General features: G+C 36.7%; 1 protein-coding gene across 2 annotated transcripts in view; it reads right to left on the reverse strand.

Moving 5' to 3' along the window:
* HCFC2 (host cell factor C2) overlaps positions 1-14,894 on the reverse strand; it is a 34,553-nt gene that overhangs the window by 16,961 nt on the left and 2,698 nt on the right. For both annotated transcript variants that reach the window (XM_044229153.1, XM_044229154.1), the window contains exons 3-7: positions 14,375-14,535; positions 5,946-6,154; positions 4,632-4,716; positions 3,094-3,200; positions 2,796-2,984 (exon numbers count right to left, since the gene is read on the reverse strand). In XM_044229153.1, the coding sequence (XP_044085088.1) occupies positions 2,796-2,984; positions 3,094-3,200; positions 4,632-4,716; positions 5,946-6,154; positions 14,375-14,535 (751 nt within the window). The remainder of the gene's footprint in view (positions 1-2,795; positions 2,985-3,093; positions 3,201-4,631; positions 4,717-5,945; positions 6,155-14,374; positions 14,536-14,894) is intronic.

A 14,894-nucleotide genomic window follows, 5' to 3' on the forward strand; every position in this document is an offset into this window, starting at 1 on the left:
AAGAAAAGGTTTATGCAAAAACTGGCCAGATCCCTTAGTCACAGATCCCTTAGATAATCTGTTGAGAGTGATGTTTTAGGCCAAGAAAAACCTATACACACATATTTTTCTTCCAATCTCAGAGACTAAAGTTTATCCTTGGACTTCAGGCAACAACTCCCAATTTTGAAGATGCATCAGTAAGTTGAATTTTCTGTATTTCTTTCCTGCTTACTAGTGTGTGCTTCTTCCACAGAAAATATTTAGTCTCTAACTTAGTAGTTCCATTTATTATTTTCCAATTATCTTAATTTTAAAATTAAACTGTTTCTATATTACCAAAGCAATACATGCCTCTGTAGAAAATAAAGATGAGAGAAAAACCTTTCAGAAAATGCTGAATATCACCTTTTAGATAACATTTTGGTACACAATGTATACTTCCAGATTTTTCTGTTTATATGCTTAAAAGAAACTGGAATCATAGGCATGGTTTATAATCTGCTTTTCTCATGTAGCAACATACATTACATCTCTTTTGATTTGATTTCTTGACTGACCTCCAGATTTCTTTATTCATCAACTACATATTTCACCTCCTTATTTCAAACTTAGCATAGTCTAAATGAAACTTAATTTTCTCCACAAACTGGTATTCTCCTCAGTCTTCCCCAACCCAGTAAATGGAAATGCCACCAAATTATTCAAGCTAAAAAGTTCATCCTCCATTCCCCTCTTTGTGCCACATGCCACACCCAATTCATCAGCCATTCTGTCGATAAGAACTCCAAAACATATCCAGAATTCACCCACTCCTCCCCATCTCCACTGGCACCACTGTAGTCTTAAGACTTCTCAGACTCCTGTGAAAGACTTCTAACTGGTCTCCCTGTGTGCACTTTTGCCCACCTACAATTTATTTTCCAAACAAATGCAGTGCCCATTCCGAAACATACATCAGATCACGACACATCTCTCCTTCCAACTTATAAATAAACTACCCTTGTACTTTATAAACAACCTAAACTTCCATGATGTGCAAGGCCTTACATGATCTGTCCTGCTGTCACTTCCCTAACCTCCATTCCTACACTGTCCTCTTCCACTGAGCTCAAATCTGTTCCCAAATGTACCAAGTGTTCCTATTTCAGGGCCCTTGTACTTGCTGTTCACCCTTGCTATAGTGTTTATCCCCTAGTCTTTCCTATGGATAGCATCTTCTCTCCATTTGGATACCCAAATGCCGTCCCATGCATATCCCAAATGCCGTCTCATACTTTTCTAACTACCCACCCTGAAGTTAGTGGTATCTATACCAGTACCCCATCTACTATCCCAGTGGTCTATGTTACTATCTTCACACAATTACCAGAAACGGAACTTATTTTGTTAATTTGTCTGATTAGTGCCTGTCATCCTGCTGCCCTCATACTTTCCAAGAATATAAGTTATTTGATATCAGGCATTATCATATCAGTCTCTTTCACTGCTGTAACATTTCACTTCTCAGCATATAAAACAACCTAGAAAAATTCCTGATAGACATGTGTCAATCAATAAGTATTTATTGAAAAAAATGGATGAGTTCTGTATTTTAAAATTTTTAGTATTGAACTACTTTTGTAAAGATCTTTTCAGGGGCACCTGGCTGGCTCAGTTGGTTGGGCATCTGACTCTTGATATTGGCTCAGGTCATGATCTCAGAGTTGTGGGACTGAGCCCTACCTTAGGCTCCATGCTTAGCTGGGAAACTGCTTGGGATCCTCTCCCTCTCCCTCTGCCTGTCCCCCTCCCATGTTTTCTATGCAGTCTCTCTCTCTCTCTAAAAATAAATCTTTTTAAAAAATCCTTTATTTTGGAATACTTTGAGATTTACAGAAAAAACAGAGTTCCCATATACTCTTTACTGTTTCCCTTAATGCTAACATATTCATTAAAACTAAGAAATTAACACTGGAATAATACTATTAACTAAACTACAGACTACTCAGATATCACCAGTTTTCCAACTAACGTGTGTGTGTGTGTGCTTGTTCCATCCAATCTAATAGTCTCCTGTAATTTCTGACTATTTCTTAGTCTCCTCTAGTTTGTGACTATTTCTCACTTTCCTTGTTTTTTGTTTTTTTAAAAGATTTTATTCATTTATTTGAAAGAGAGCAAAAGTGAGAGATCACAGAGGGAGAGGGAGAAGCAGGGAGCCCAAAGCAGGGCTGAATCCCAGGACCCTGAGATGATGACCTGAGCCAAAGGCAGGCATTTAACTAACTGACTGAGCCTTAACTGACCCCTCGCTTTCCTTGTTTTCCAACACTTTGAAGTTTTTGAAGAGCTCTATTCATATAGAATGTCTAGGATGTCCCTCATTCTGGGTTTGTTGGTAATTTCTCAGAGTGAGGTTATGGATTTTGCAGTAACACAGGTGAAGTTTCTCCTGAACACATCACACAAGAAGCAGGGCTAAATGATTCAACATGACTATCATTAGTGCTATTAATACTGATTATTTGATTAAGATGGTATTTTCCAGGTTTGTCTACTGTTAAACTACTACTGGTCCTTTTCCATATTCTGTGGTTTGGAAGGGAGTCACTAAATCCAGTCTATACTCAAGGAAAGGGACATTAAGAAACTCTCTTGGGGGAAAAAAAGGGAATTCTCTTGGAGTAGGAAATATCTACATACAATATTTCTTCCATTCATTTTTAATTATGGAAAAGAGAGGCAGTGGCATTTACACTAAATCTCAAGAGACAGGTAGGGCTCAAGTATTTATTTACCTGAAGGAAAAATATTTATTGAATACTCTTACCTACCAGTATCAAGATACCAAAGATCCTTGCAGCAAACTTGACTATTCAGTGCTTTTTTGTAGCCGTCTCTTCCACTCCAAAAATATAATCGAGTGCCAATTGCAACAGCACAGTGTCCAGCTCTTGGTCTTGGTCTTGAATTTTTTTTATCTTCCTGAGAATCTGATACTAGGGTGGTCCACTCTGCTGTATCTAGAAGATAGAAATATCTATGACTACTATAGTGTTCTTAAACAACAAAATAACAAAAATTCTTTTATTAATAAGTTTTATCTCAGTAAGTAACTCTTAAAAGACTCACCAAGATTTAGGTAAGAAAATGAACTAGTACATCTCCATTCACAATCATGAGGCGAAGTCTCAATATTCTCCCCCTTATGTGGAACCCATCCACCGAAAATGTACATCCTGAACAAAAAGAGAGAACATAAAGTGGCTGATTTTTTTTCTAAAGCTTTAATTTTTTTTTTTTTTTAGATTTAAAATGCTAAGAATAGACTTAAATTTCTTATTTGTTGATTCAAAGCTTCAGGACTATTCACTTACTTATGATCAAGGTAATGGGAGTAAGATAATGAATAAAGTGGTCTTCTCTGAAGAGTTTACAATTTCATGAAGCAATACAGAATCAAATTATTTCTCTCCGCAAGTTACATAAAGTGGGGAATATTTCACTTACAATACATTTGAAAATCAATATTATATATAATATACTAAGTGTACCTCAGTCAGAAAGATAGTCGAATGACCTATGACACCTAAAGTCAAATTCAGAGTTGTATGCATACAGTAACCAAAAAGGATTAAGTTTCCTATAACTTTTGTCATTGATATCACTCAAATAAAAAACTTTAAACTATGTCCCTTGGGGCCCTAAGGGTTCTTGAGATAGGTCTAATAGCTGCTGAAGGAGAAAGGTTCATCAGGCAGCACTCAGGGCCCATGTAACCTCATGCCAACTAGACAAGCTCAATTTCCTATTTTGTCTATTAGAGTTCCAATGGAAAACTGCATTTTATAAAAGGATTCTGATATTCTAAAAAATATAGCTTATTAGATTTTGTTTATGGCTATTTTTAAAAAAGAACTAATGAGGTTCTAGTTGTTTCCTAAAACATTATTTATAGGAAAAAATCCCTACACAAAGAAAATAATTAATTTCTCTTTACATAATAATGCACAAATAAGAGAACTTGTTGATGATAGTAATAGCTAACCTTTATTGAGTGCTCTTTATGTACCAGCCACTGTTTGAAGCATTTCATACGTATTAATCCATTTAATCCTCAAGCCAGATATAGGTTTTAATATTATCTGCATTTTTTATGTGTGGAAATTGAGGTAAAGACAGATTAAATTTCCTTGCCCCAGGTCATACATGACAAATAACAAAACTGGTGACTTGAATTTGTGCAATCTGGTTACAGAGTTTATGTTCTAACCACAACTCTATTCAAAGGTCAGTCACTTTGTGTGCATACTGAGTTCGTATCTGAGGACAAATCAAGTGCTACCAAAAAAAAGTAAAATGGAACAGGGAGTTAGGTGAGTCAAACCTGGCAATGGAGGCCAGGTCAGTGAGACAACACTCTCCTTCACACTTACGTAATATCTATTCTGTGCAAGGCACTGTAAGAAATGTACAGAAATGTAAGAGGCAGGATAAGAAAATGGCACAGTAAGTATTCTAGCTTCTATAGGCTTACTATTCTAGCTTTAGTAGACACAATCATTGTTAAATTCAATAATCTATTTCCAAGCAATGGGTAGCACCACTCTTTGCGTGTATCTTTCTTAAGTTGGTTTTAAAAAAAAGTGAAAAAAAGAAAACCATCATACTTGTTTCCTATAACACTGGCTGTGTGAAGGCTTCGTGGAAGTGGCACTGTCCCTTTAGTTTCTGGTTTTGACCAAGACATAGTTTCTAGAAGTAAAAATAAGTATGTTAGCAATTTGGTTTAATAATAGCAAATTACCTCACCTTGCAGAATTAAAAAAAAAAAAAAGATTTTATTTATTTATTTGACAGAGAGAGAGAGACCTTGAGAGAGGGAACACAAGCAGGGGGAGTGTGAAAAGGAGAAGCAGGCTCCCTGCTGAGCAGGAAGTCAGATTCAGAGCCAGATTCAGGAGCCTGGGATCATGACCGGAGCCGAAGGCAGATGCTTAACGGCTGAACCACCCAGGCGCTTCTCACCTTGCAGAATTTTAAAAAATAAAACAAAAAAGGACTTAACAAAAAGAAGCAAAGATGTTTCAAAACCATTACTTGAATTTCATCTTAAAATGAACATTTCGGGGTGCCTGGGTGGCTCAGTGGGTTGAAGCCTCTGCCTTCGGCTCGGGTCGTGATCCCAGGGTCCTGGGATAGAGCCCCACATCCGGCTCTCTGCTCAGCAGGGAGCCTGCTTCCTCCTCTCTCTGACAGCCTCTCTGCCTACTTGTAATCTCTGTCAAATAAATAAATAAAATCTTTAAAAAAATAAAATAAAATAAAATAAACATTTCCAGCTGACATAAATAGTCAATTACAATAATCTTGTTTACACCTGAATGTTAGCATCTGTAATGGGAAGTATTTAGGGTGCCACCAATTTTGCATTAAAACCAGATTAGGGGTTTTAACATTTTAAGCAAGAACACACTGTGTAGAAGATAGTTGAAAGTGAGAGGCACACCTACCCTCCAATCAATCACTCACTCCTAGGATCCCTTTAAAAAGAGCTAGCCAGTGTTTTCACTGACCAGCAATAACGTTACTAATGTTACATTTCCTGTAGACAGAAAAACCACATAAATTTGATCATTCCCAAATGGGACACTTTATGGAGTGATAATTGGTACTACCAATAATTACAGAGGACAGTAAGCATAAATCAGGGCCCTTTCAGGCAAACCACAACATATGGCGACCCTATTTATAAGGAGCACAGGAGAGTTACTGCCATAAATCAAACATTCATTTGTTTAACTTCATTGATTAGCTACCATTTGCATACATCTCAGCTGTCCCAGAGCTGGCTACAAGTGCCTTCTGTAAATCTAAGTGCAACTCAATAAATGCTGTAACCAAAAATATTTTTCAAAAGCGATTTTTACATTTGTCCTTATCAATCATAACCAATTCCTGAGCCTGAATCAAGGTAAGCTTACCTAAGTCAAGTTGCCATAGATCATCCAGGCGAGCACCACACATTCCACCAAAGACATACATCTTAGGACTTCCAGAATCTTTTTTGCAATATATGACAGCTGTGTGGGATTCTCTTGGAGAAGGCACAATTCCTTTAGTCACTGGAATGCTCCAACCCACAACACCAGAACCATGCTGGAGCTCCAACTCATAGAAATCATTCAAATATCTAGGATATCATGAAATAAATTAAAGCATTAACATAATATAAACCCTTTGATTTTTGTTTCTATTTATAAAGATAATCTATGCTTGCTGTGAAACATTCATTTGGTACAAAAAGCATTAGGGGACCAAAAACCCCATCCCTCACTCATTATGTACTTATCAAACACTACTGTATCTCAAGTACTCTTCTGGGGATCAGTAGTGAACAGAAGAGATTTTTAAAAAATTCCTGCCATCATTTAACCAACACTCTTGTCCATGACAACTGTGATGGTTTCAAAACATAGCCACAAATTGGGACACCTCCCATCAGGAAGTAGGAGCTATGTCAGTCCCCACTCGCGATTCTGGGTGAGCCCGTGACTGCTGCCACAAGAGTATGGTGAATGCCACTAGATGACTTCCATGGTTTGATCACAGAAGGCTAATGAAGCTTCACTACAGAACACTTGTTCTTGGAATCCTGAAGCATCATACAAATCAAACTGCCACAAAAACCCCATATGGAGTGGCACATATAAACCCCATATGGAGTGGCACATATAGGCATGTAGAAGGATGGCCCCAGTTCAGTCCATCCTTCAGTTATCCCAGAACAGGCACAAGATATAGGAGTGACCGTTCAAGACTTCCCATCTCCATGCCTAGCCATCACTGCTGTGTCCTGCCTGAATTCCTGATGCACAGAATCCCTGAACATAATAAATGTTATTTTGCATACTAACTTTTGGAGGAATTTATTACATGGTACTAGATAACCAGGACAATCACAATTGGCAATAATTGGTAAATACCCTTTCTGACCTCTATGAACATCCACATATGTATAAATGAGACATATTACAAATGTTTTTTTGCAACTTTTTTCTTTTAAAATGTTCACTCTATAGGGGCGCCTAGGTGGCTCAGTGGGTTAAAGCCTCTGCCTTCGGCTCAGGTCATTATCCCAGGGTCCTGGGATGGAGCCCCGCATAAGGCTCTCTGTTCTGCAGGAAGCCTGCTTCCTCCCCTCTCTCTGCTTGCCTCTCTGTCTACTTGTGATTTCTCTCTGTCAAATAAAAAAAATCTTTAAAAAAAAAAAAAGATCATTTAAAACATTCACTCTATAATATATCAGTGCCCAACATAGTTTTTTTTTTTTTTCTTAAACTCTAGAAACTGGCATTAAACTTTTTCATCTGTGACATGGTGTTTTCAATATTTTGAGCAAAATGACTTTCATAGGAATGTATGTCCTATCAAATTATTGCTCAAATATGGGACCAAAATTAAAACACTTCAGGACATAAAAAACTTCAAAGTTTAGGGGCCCCTGGGTGGCACAGTTGGTTAAGCATCTGACTCTTCATTTCAGCTTGGGTTATGATCTCAGGGTTATGGAATCAGGCCTGTGCTGTGCTCTGTGCTCAGCGTGAAGTCTGCTTGAGACTCTCTCGTCCTCTCCCTCTGCCCATCCACCCCCAGATAAATAAATCTTAAAAAAAAAAAAAAAACACCAAAACTTTAAAGGTTAGCCATAAAATTGTTTTGGGGAAAAAAAAAGATTTTACATTTATTCCAGAAAATTAAGACATTCAAGGAAAAAAATGAGTAAGAGAAATGGTAGTACAAAGAAATTTTTAAGATTTTTAAAAATTTACTTATTTGACAGAAAGAGAGAGAGAAAGAGAATGCACAAGCAGTGTGAGGGGCAGGCAGAGGGAGAGGGAGAAGTAGGCTGATGCTGGGCTCGATCCCAGGACCCGGGGATCATGACCTGAGCTGAAGGCAAATGCTTAACCAACTGAGCTACCCAGGTGCCCCTAAATTGATGTTTATAAGTATGGTTGTGAGGTCTAAATAATACTGTGAAAGACTGACCAAAAAATTAGCTTCTTAGCGTTATTATAATATGGAATAAGATTCAAGAATATATAGAACATATGGGAAAAGCAAAAGAAGGTAAAGACCGTAATCTATTCTCAAAGATGACAAGACCCTTTCGGTTTAAATGTATGTGATAATTTCTGAACAACTAAGGCAAGCACAGAATTAGTATGTGTAACTTTCATATCATTACATGGAAAGAAAAAAAACAGTAAAGAAAAAGGAAAAGGAAAAATAAGCAAAGCATGGTCTAAAAAAAGTAGTTAATAAGATGGTTAGGGAAAAAAACTATAAAGCAATGTCAAAAGAAAGACAAACTATGAAAAGAAATTTGGTACACATCACAGAAAAAGATAAAATTTTCTAAATGTAAAAGGTTCCTACAAGATCAAGATTACAACCAATCACACAATAGATACAAATAAAAGGATATAAAACTGACAGTTCACAGACTGAGAAATAAAAATTGTAAAAATGTGCACATACACACACAGAGACACAGAAAAACAAACACATACACATGCAAATGTTCAACTTCATAATGATTTTTAAAAATCTAGCAAAGGCAGAGGGCTGGAGATGGAGAAGCAACAAAAGCAGAATAAATGGAAAACATAAAACACAAAGGTAGGAAAAAGCGTCTCTATTAGGAGACAAAGTCTCTTGGGGGTAGGAAACCTGTAAGAAAATCAAAATAAAAGAACCCTGAAACCCGGGCACCTGGGTGGCTTAGATGGTTAAGTGTCTGCATTTGGCTCAGGTCATGATCTCGGCGGCCTGTGATTGAGTCCCACATCCAGCTCCCTGCTCTCCACAAGGAGTCTGTTTCTCCCACTGCCTGTCCCACCACTCATTCTCTCTCTCTCTCTCTCAAATAAATAAAATCTAAAAATAAAATTTTTTTAAAAAGAACCCTGAAACCAGCTATAAAGCAATTAACAGCAATGATAACATCAAAACTGTTTTGACAACGGATGTGGCACAGACTTACACAGATCAGAATGGATGCCAACCAGTAAGCTCTATCACCAGTTCATACTAGTCAACTGTTAGCCGTATTTACAAAAGATAAGTCTACAGCAAAATAATACATGTAGATTGAAAGTAGATATATAAGAAATAAACAATAAATTCACAATAACACTGGGAGATTTTAACATGTCATTCAGAAGTTGATGTGATCTAGACTCACAAAATTAAAAAGCTTCAAATAATAATTTAAAACAGTGATCTAATAAAGAACCTTGTACCCAACACCAAGAACTTACAATCTTTATGAACACCTATGGAATAATCACAAAAACTGATTGACATACACCACAAAGACTATCTCCAAAAAGGAGAAACCCCACAGATCACATATTTTTAAACACGATATAATAAAGCAATATATTAGCAATAGTAACAAAACTTTCCATTTGGAAATTTTTACAGATTTATGCCAAATTAATATTGGGTTAAAGAGAAAATAAAAAGCAATGACAATAAGAGCACTATATAGCAAAACCTACAGAATATGGCCAGAGCCATAACCGGAGAAAAATGTGTAGCATTTATTAGAAAATAATACTGAAAATAAGTGAACTAATAGGCATTCAAATTACTAGAAGTTAGAAAAAAGTTGGAAAAGGCACCAAAACTATTAAAAGTTAGAAGAAGTCAGAAAAAAGAAAAAATGTAAAGAAATGAATAAAGAAAATAAGTGAAAAATAAAAATAAATCAATAAAAAAACTAAAAAAACTAAAAAATGGTTCTTTGAAACCATCAAACCACTCATGTGTCTGATCAGAGAAAAGACAACATACACATTTATAAATGAGAAAAGAGATGTAACTACAGAAACAGAGATTCTAAATATACAGAGTACTTAGAAGTTTTATCAAAAACTGTAAAAATCTAAGTAAAATGCATGATTTTTCAAGGAAAACAAATTATCAAATGATTCAAGAAAAAGTGGAAAATCTAAATAGATCAATAACTATAAAAAATATTGAAAAGTGAGGCAAAGGTCATCTTCCTAAATTATACTAATCTCAGATAATTATGGGAATTTCTACTAAATATTCAAGAAATTATGTTATTTAAGCATAATAAAAGACGGAAAGCTTCCCATTACCTCAGAACACAGCCCTGGTTATATTCCCAGGAATTACAGAATCCTGTTACTCAAATCAGTTTAGAATAAGACCCCACTATCCCAAATAAAGTCAATATAGGGAAAATCACTGGTGACTATAGACAGTACAAATAACTGTTAGCAAAATGAATTCAGCAAAGTATGAAAAGAACACTGTAATGCAACAAACTGGGGCTTAGCCACAAATAAAAAGATGGCTTATATTTTAGAACCTAATAATATAATTCACACAATTAATGGATTAAAGAAAAGAAATAGTAAGTTCATTTCTATGTCTAAAATGAATATGAACACCCATTTTTGGCTAAAAAGAGAGGAAAAAATTAATCAGCAAACTAGAATTTTTTTTAAACTTCTTTAATCTGATCAAAGGCAAATACCCGAAACCTATAGAAAACATCACAATCCATGACAGAAAAGTAAATATATATATATATATATTTTAAAGATTTTATTTATTTTTTTGACAGAGAGAGATCACAGTTGGCAGAGAGGCAGGCAGAGAGAGGGGAAGGGAAGCAGGCCCCCCACTGAGCAGAGAGCTCGATGTGGGACCCGATCCCAGGACCCTGAGATCATGACCTGAGCCGAAGGCAGCGGCCCAACCCACTGAGCCACCCAGGTGCCCGAAAAGTAAATATATTAATGAAACAGAATAGAATCTTGAACAAGAGCTAAGAAAAATTTTCTGTAAAAAGCTAGACAGTAAGTATTTAAGGCTATGGAAGCTATAAGTTCTCTCACAACTACTCAACTTTGCTCTTTTTAAAAAAATATTTAATTTATTTATTTGAGAGAGAGAGAAAGCATGAGAGAGAGCACAAGCAGTGGAGAGGGAGAAGCAGCCCATGGAGCAGGGAGCCCAACATGGGTCTTTATACTAGGACCCTGGGATCATGACCTGAGCCCAAGGCAGCCTCTTAACCGAATGAGCCACCCAGGTGCCCCTCAACTTTGCTCTTTTAACAACATGTAAATGAATGAGCATGGCTGTGTTCCAATAAAACTTTATTAACAAAGACAGGAAGGTAGCAGACCAAATTTGGCCCTCAGAGTGTAATTCATAATTCCTGATCCTGAAAGCTAGAACAAGACCCATTTGTATGAGGATTAAGATGTGATACAGATGGGACTTCAAATCAATGAGGAATAAAATGACTTATTTAATAAATGGTAGTGAGGAGTTGAAAATCCATTAGGAAGAAAAAGTAAAAATACCTCATACTAGTCACAAAAATATATTCTAAATCTATTAATATTTTGAACACAACAAAGCTGTGAAGGTACCAGAGAGCTGTGGGGTAGAATCATCTTCCTAAGCAGAAAGCAATAAAAGAAAAATATTGTCAAACCTGATAACACAAAATGAAAACCCTTTTAAAAAAGGCAAACAGAAGACTTGAAAAAAATATGAATTATGGTGATAGATACACAACACAGCAAACTGACTAAAATCACTGGAATATGATATAAGAAGTTTGAATTTTATGGTGTATAATTTATACTCTATTTAAAAAGGAAAAATGAATAAGGATATGAACAATTTCAGAAAAGGAGCTGCAAATGTCCAATAAACATAGTTAATCAAGCTCATGGCCAGTTTTTTAAAGAGATTTTATTTATTTACTTATTTTAGATAGAGGGCAAGTGTGTGCACGCACACACTTGGGGAGGAGTAGAGGGAGTGGGAGAGGACAAGCAGACTCATTGTGGAGCCTGCAGCCTGACATGGGTCTGGATCTCATGACTTTGAAATCATGACGTGAGCCAAAATCAAGAGTTGGACACCACCGACTGAGTCATCCAGGTGCCCAGTCGTTACCATTTTTTTTTTAAGATTTTATTAATTTATTTGACAGAGAGAGCAAGAGAGCCCAAGCAGGGAGAGCAGTAGAACAAGGAGAAGCTCCCCACCAAGCCCGATGCAGGGCTTATTCCCAGGACCCTGGAATCATGACCTAAACTGAAGGCAGCCGCTTAACCAACTGAGCCACCCAGGCGCCCCTCATTACCAGTTTTTTTAAAAAATCAAAATAAATCCATGAAATGTAGTTCACCTATTAGTTTGGTAAAAACTAGTAAGAGCGAGACAATTCAATACTGTTAAGGGTGTAGGCAATCCCGTACACTTAGGAGTATAAAACGGTTTTGGATCTTTGGAAGCTGACTCAGGAATACCTAACAAAGTTGAATGTAAATACCCTTGATGTCCCTCCCGCTGATGCCATTTACAAGTATGAATCCTACAAAAATTGGGGTTCCTGGGTTGCTCAGTCGTTAAGCATGTGACTCTTGATTTCAGCTCAGGACATGATCTCAGGATTATGAGATCAAGTCCCGTGACCAGCTCCACGCTATGCATGGAGCCTGCTGAAGATTCTCTCTCTATCTCCCTCTACCCAACCCCGCCCCCAACCCTCGCTCTCTCTCTCTCTCTCTAAAAAAACAAAAATGGCAAAAACAAAAATAGTTATACATGTGCAAAGACTGTAACAGCAAAAAAAGTGGAAATATTTAAATGTCTGCCAGTAGGGGAATGGTTAAGTAATTTACATAATTCAGACTACTTTTAGCCATTAAAAAAAATTAAGGTCAATTTTTATCTACTGCCGTAAAAGATCTTGAAGATATACTATTAAAGGAAAAAACAACAACAAAAACAAACAGGTAAACGCCCGAAGTTACAAAGCAAAAAAAAAAAAAAAAAAGATTCCACTTCTATAAAAGAGAATACATGTCTGTGTAGGATCAAATCAATGTTCCCCACCTCCCCTTTCCTGCTAGGCAGAACACTCAGTCCTGGATCACTGACCAGTGGAATGTGAACAGAAATGAATCTGCTATCTTTAACCAGAGGCTTTCAAAAGCACTGCATTTATCTATTGGCTCCCTCAAGCAGCATAAATTTGATAAGCTTGCCCATTATATATAATAACCTAAAAAAACCTGACTAATACATGTCACATGAAAAGGGTTCTAAAAGATGCACGTCAAATTGAATTATGTGTTTGCCTGTGTTCGAGGACAGTGATGCTCTAAGAAAGAACTTCATATACTTTCTAATTTCTTGCATTTTTATAAGTCTGTATCCAGAAAAATCTGTTTAATATAAAAACAAAAAAAGACATGTGCCACAAGTTAAAGTATCTGGCTTACTATGGTGGGATAAATTTTTTCCCTTTTCTCCAGTTTCTAAGTTTACCGTGATGTTTTGGTATGTGTCATTTTTTAAAGTTTGGGAAAGACAAAAAAAACTAAGGCTCTAACATCAATGTAATGTAGGTAATATATTGATGGCAACCTGCAAGTTCTCTGAAAGTAAAGCCAACAATCTTATTTGGCCAACAAAATGACAGTGAAATGTAGATATTTAATCACTCCCATTTCACAGCCAAGGAAAACAGGATTAGATTACTTTCACTAAAGGACACACATGGTAAGCAGTGAATCAGAAAACAGTCCTTCAGACTCTAAATCCTGAGTGCTACAATGACAATGTGATCAAAACACTACAGGGGTGGGGGGGGGAGAGGTAGCGATTGGTTCTGTTTGGAAAAAAGAGGAGACAATTGGTTAAAAATATATTTGCTTATATGAATCACTGTAACAGCTTTCTATATGAAAAGTGGATATAACAGCCTTCATTTTAGAGTGAGTTTTTTTTTATTAAAGATTTTATTTATTTATTTGACAGAGATCACAAGTAGGCAGAGAGGCAGGCAGAGAGAGAAAGGAGGAAGCAGGCTCCCTGCCAAGCAGAGAGCCCGATGTGGAGCTCGATCCCAGGACCCTGGGATCATGAGCTGAGCCGAAGGCAGAAGCCTTAACCCACTGAGCCATCCAGGTGCCCCTATAGTGAGATTTTTGTCACCAAGTTCCTTGAGACATCTAATTTGAAAATAACTATTTGTTACTTTTTGTTATCATTTATGACAAGTGAAATACATTATGGCTTAATACATACAAATAGCTTGTTATAAGCAGCTATATTAATATCATTTAATAAGATGATTTCTGATTAGAAAAGGCACAGTTTTGAAAACAGACACATATTCCAGGGACTAGGGAAAATACAACCACACACAAATTTGTTCACTGTTAGGTTTAAATGCAAAAGGCTAAGTTTCATCCCTTTTAATAACTGAAAATGGTAGAAATTAAATGTTCTTAATCTAAGTCATAAAATACACATTTGGTCCAAAAAAGAATCAGCATACCTGGGAACATTATTGTTTGAATCTTCACTTTCATTTGCCAGACCACCAAACAAATAGCATTTGTTACCATATAAAGAGAAGCTATGTCCAAGACGAGGACAAGGAGGTAAACCAGAAGAAGGGGGGTGAGGTTTCACTTTTTTCCATAACCAACGGCTTGCCTAAAAAAGAGCATAAATACAATCGACAATATCAAGAAAGCATTCCTATATGTCAATAGTACAACATCATACCAATACATTTTAACCAAAATCCAATCAGAAGGCTCCAATAAGCTATTCTAGGGACAAATGACAAGTAAACAGGTAATTTCTGGAACTAAAATAAGCACTGTAATAGAAATTCAGTCTAGTCTTCTTGGGGTACCTGGGTGGCTCAGTTGGTTAGAAGCCCAACTCTTGATTTCAGCTCAGGGGCATGAGAGCAGGGTGTGGAGCCTGCTCAAGATTCTCTCTTTTCCTCTCCCTCTGCCCCTCTGCTCCCTCCCCCCAAAAAGGGAAGTCAGTTTAGTCTTCCATAT

This window comes from Neovison vison, chromosome 12 (genome assembly GCF_020171115.1).
Source record: "Neovison vison isolate M4711 chromosome 12, ASM_NN_V1, whole genome shotgun sequence".
Lineage (NCBI taxonomy): Eukaryota > Metazoa > Chordata > Mammalia > Carnivora > Mustelidae > Neogale > Neogale vison.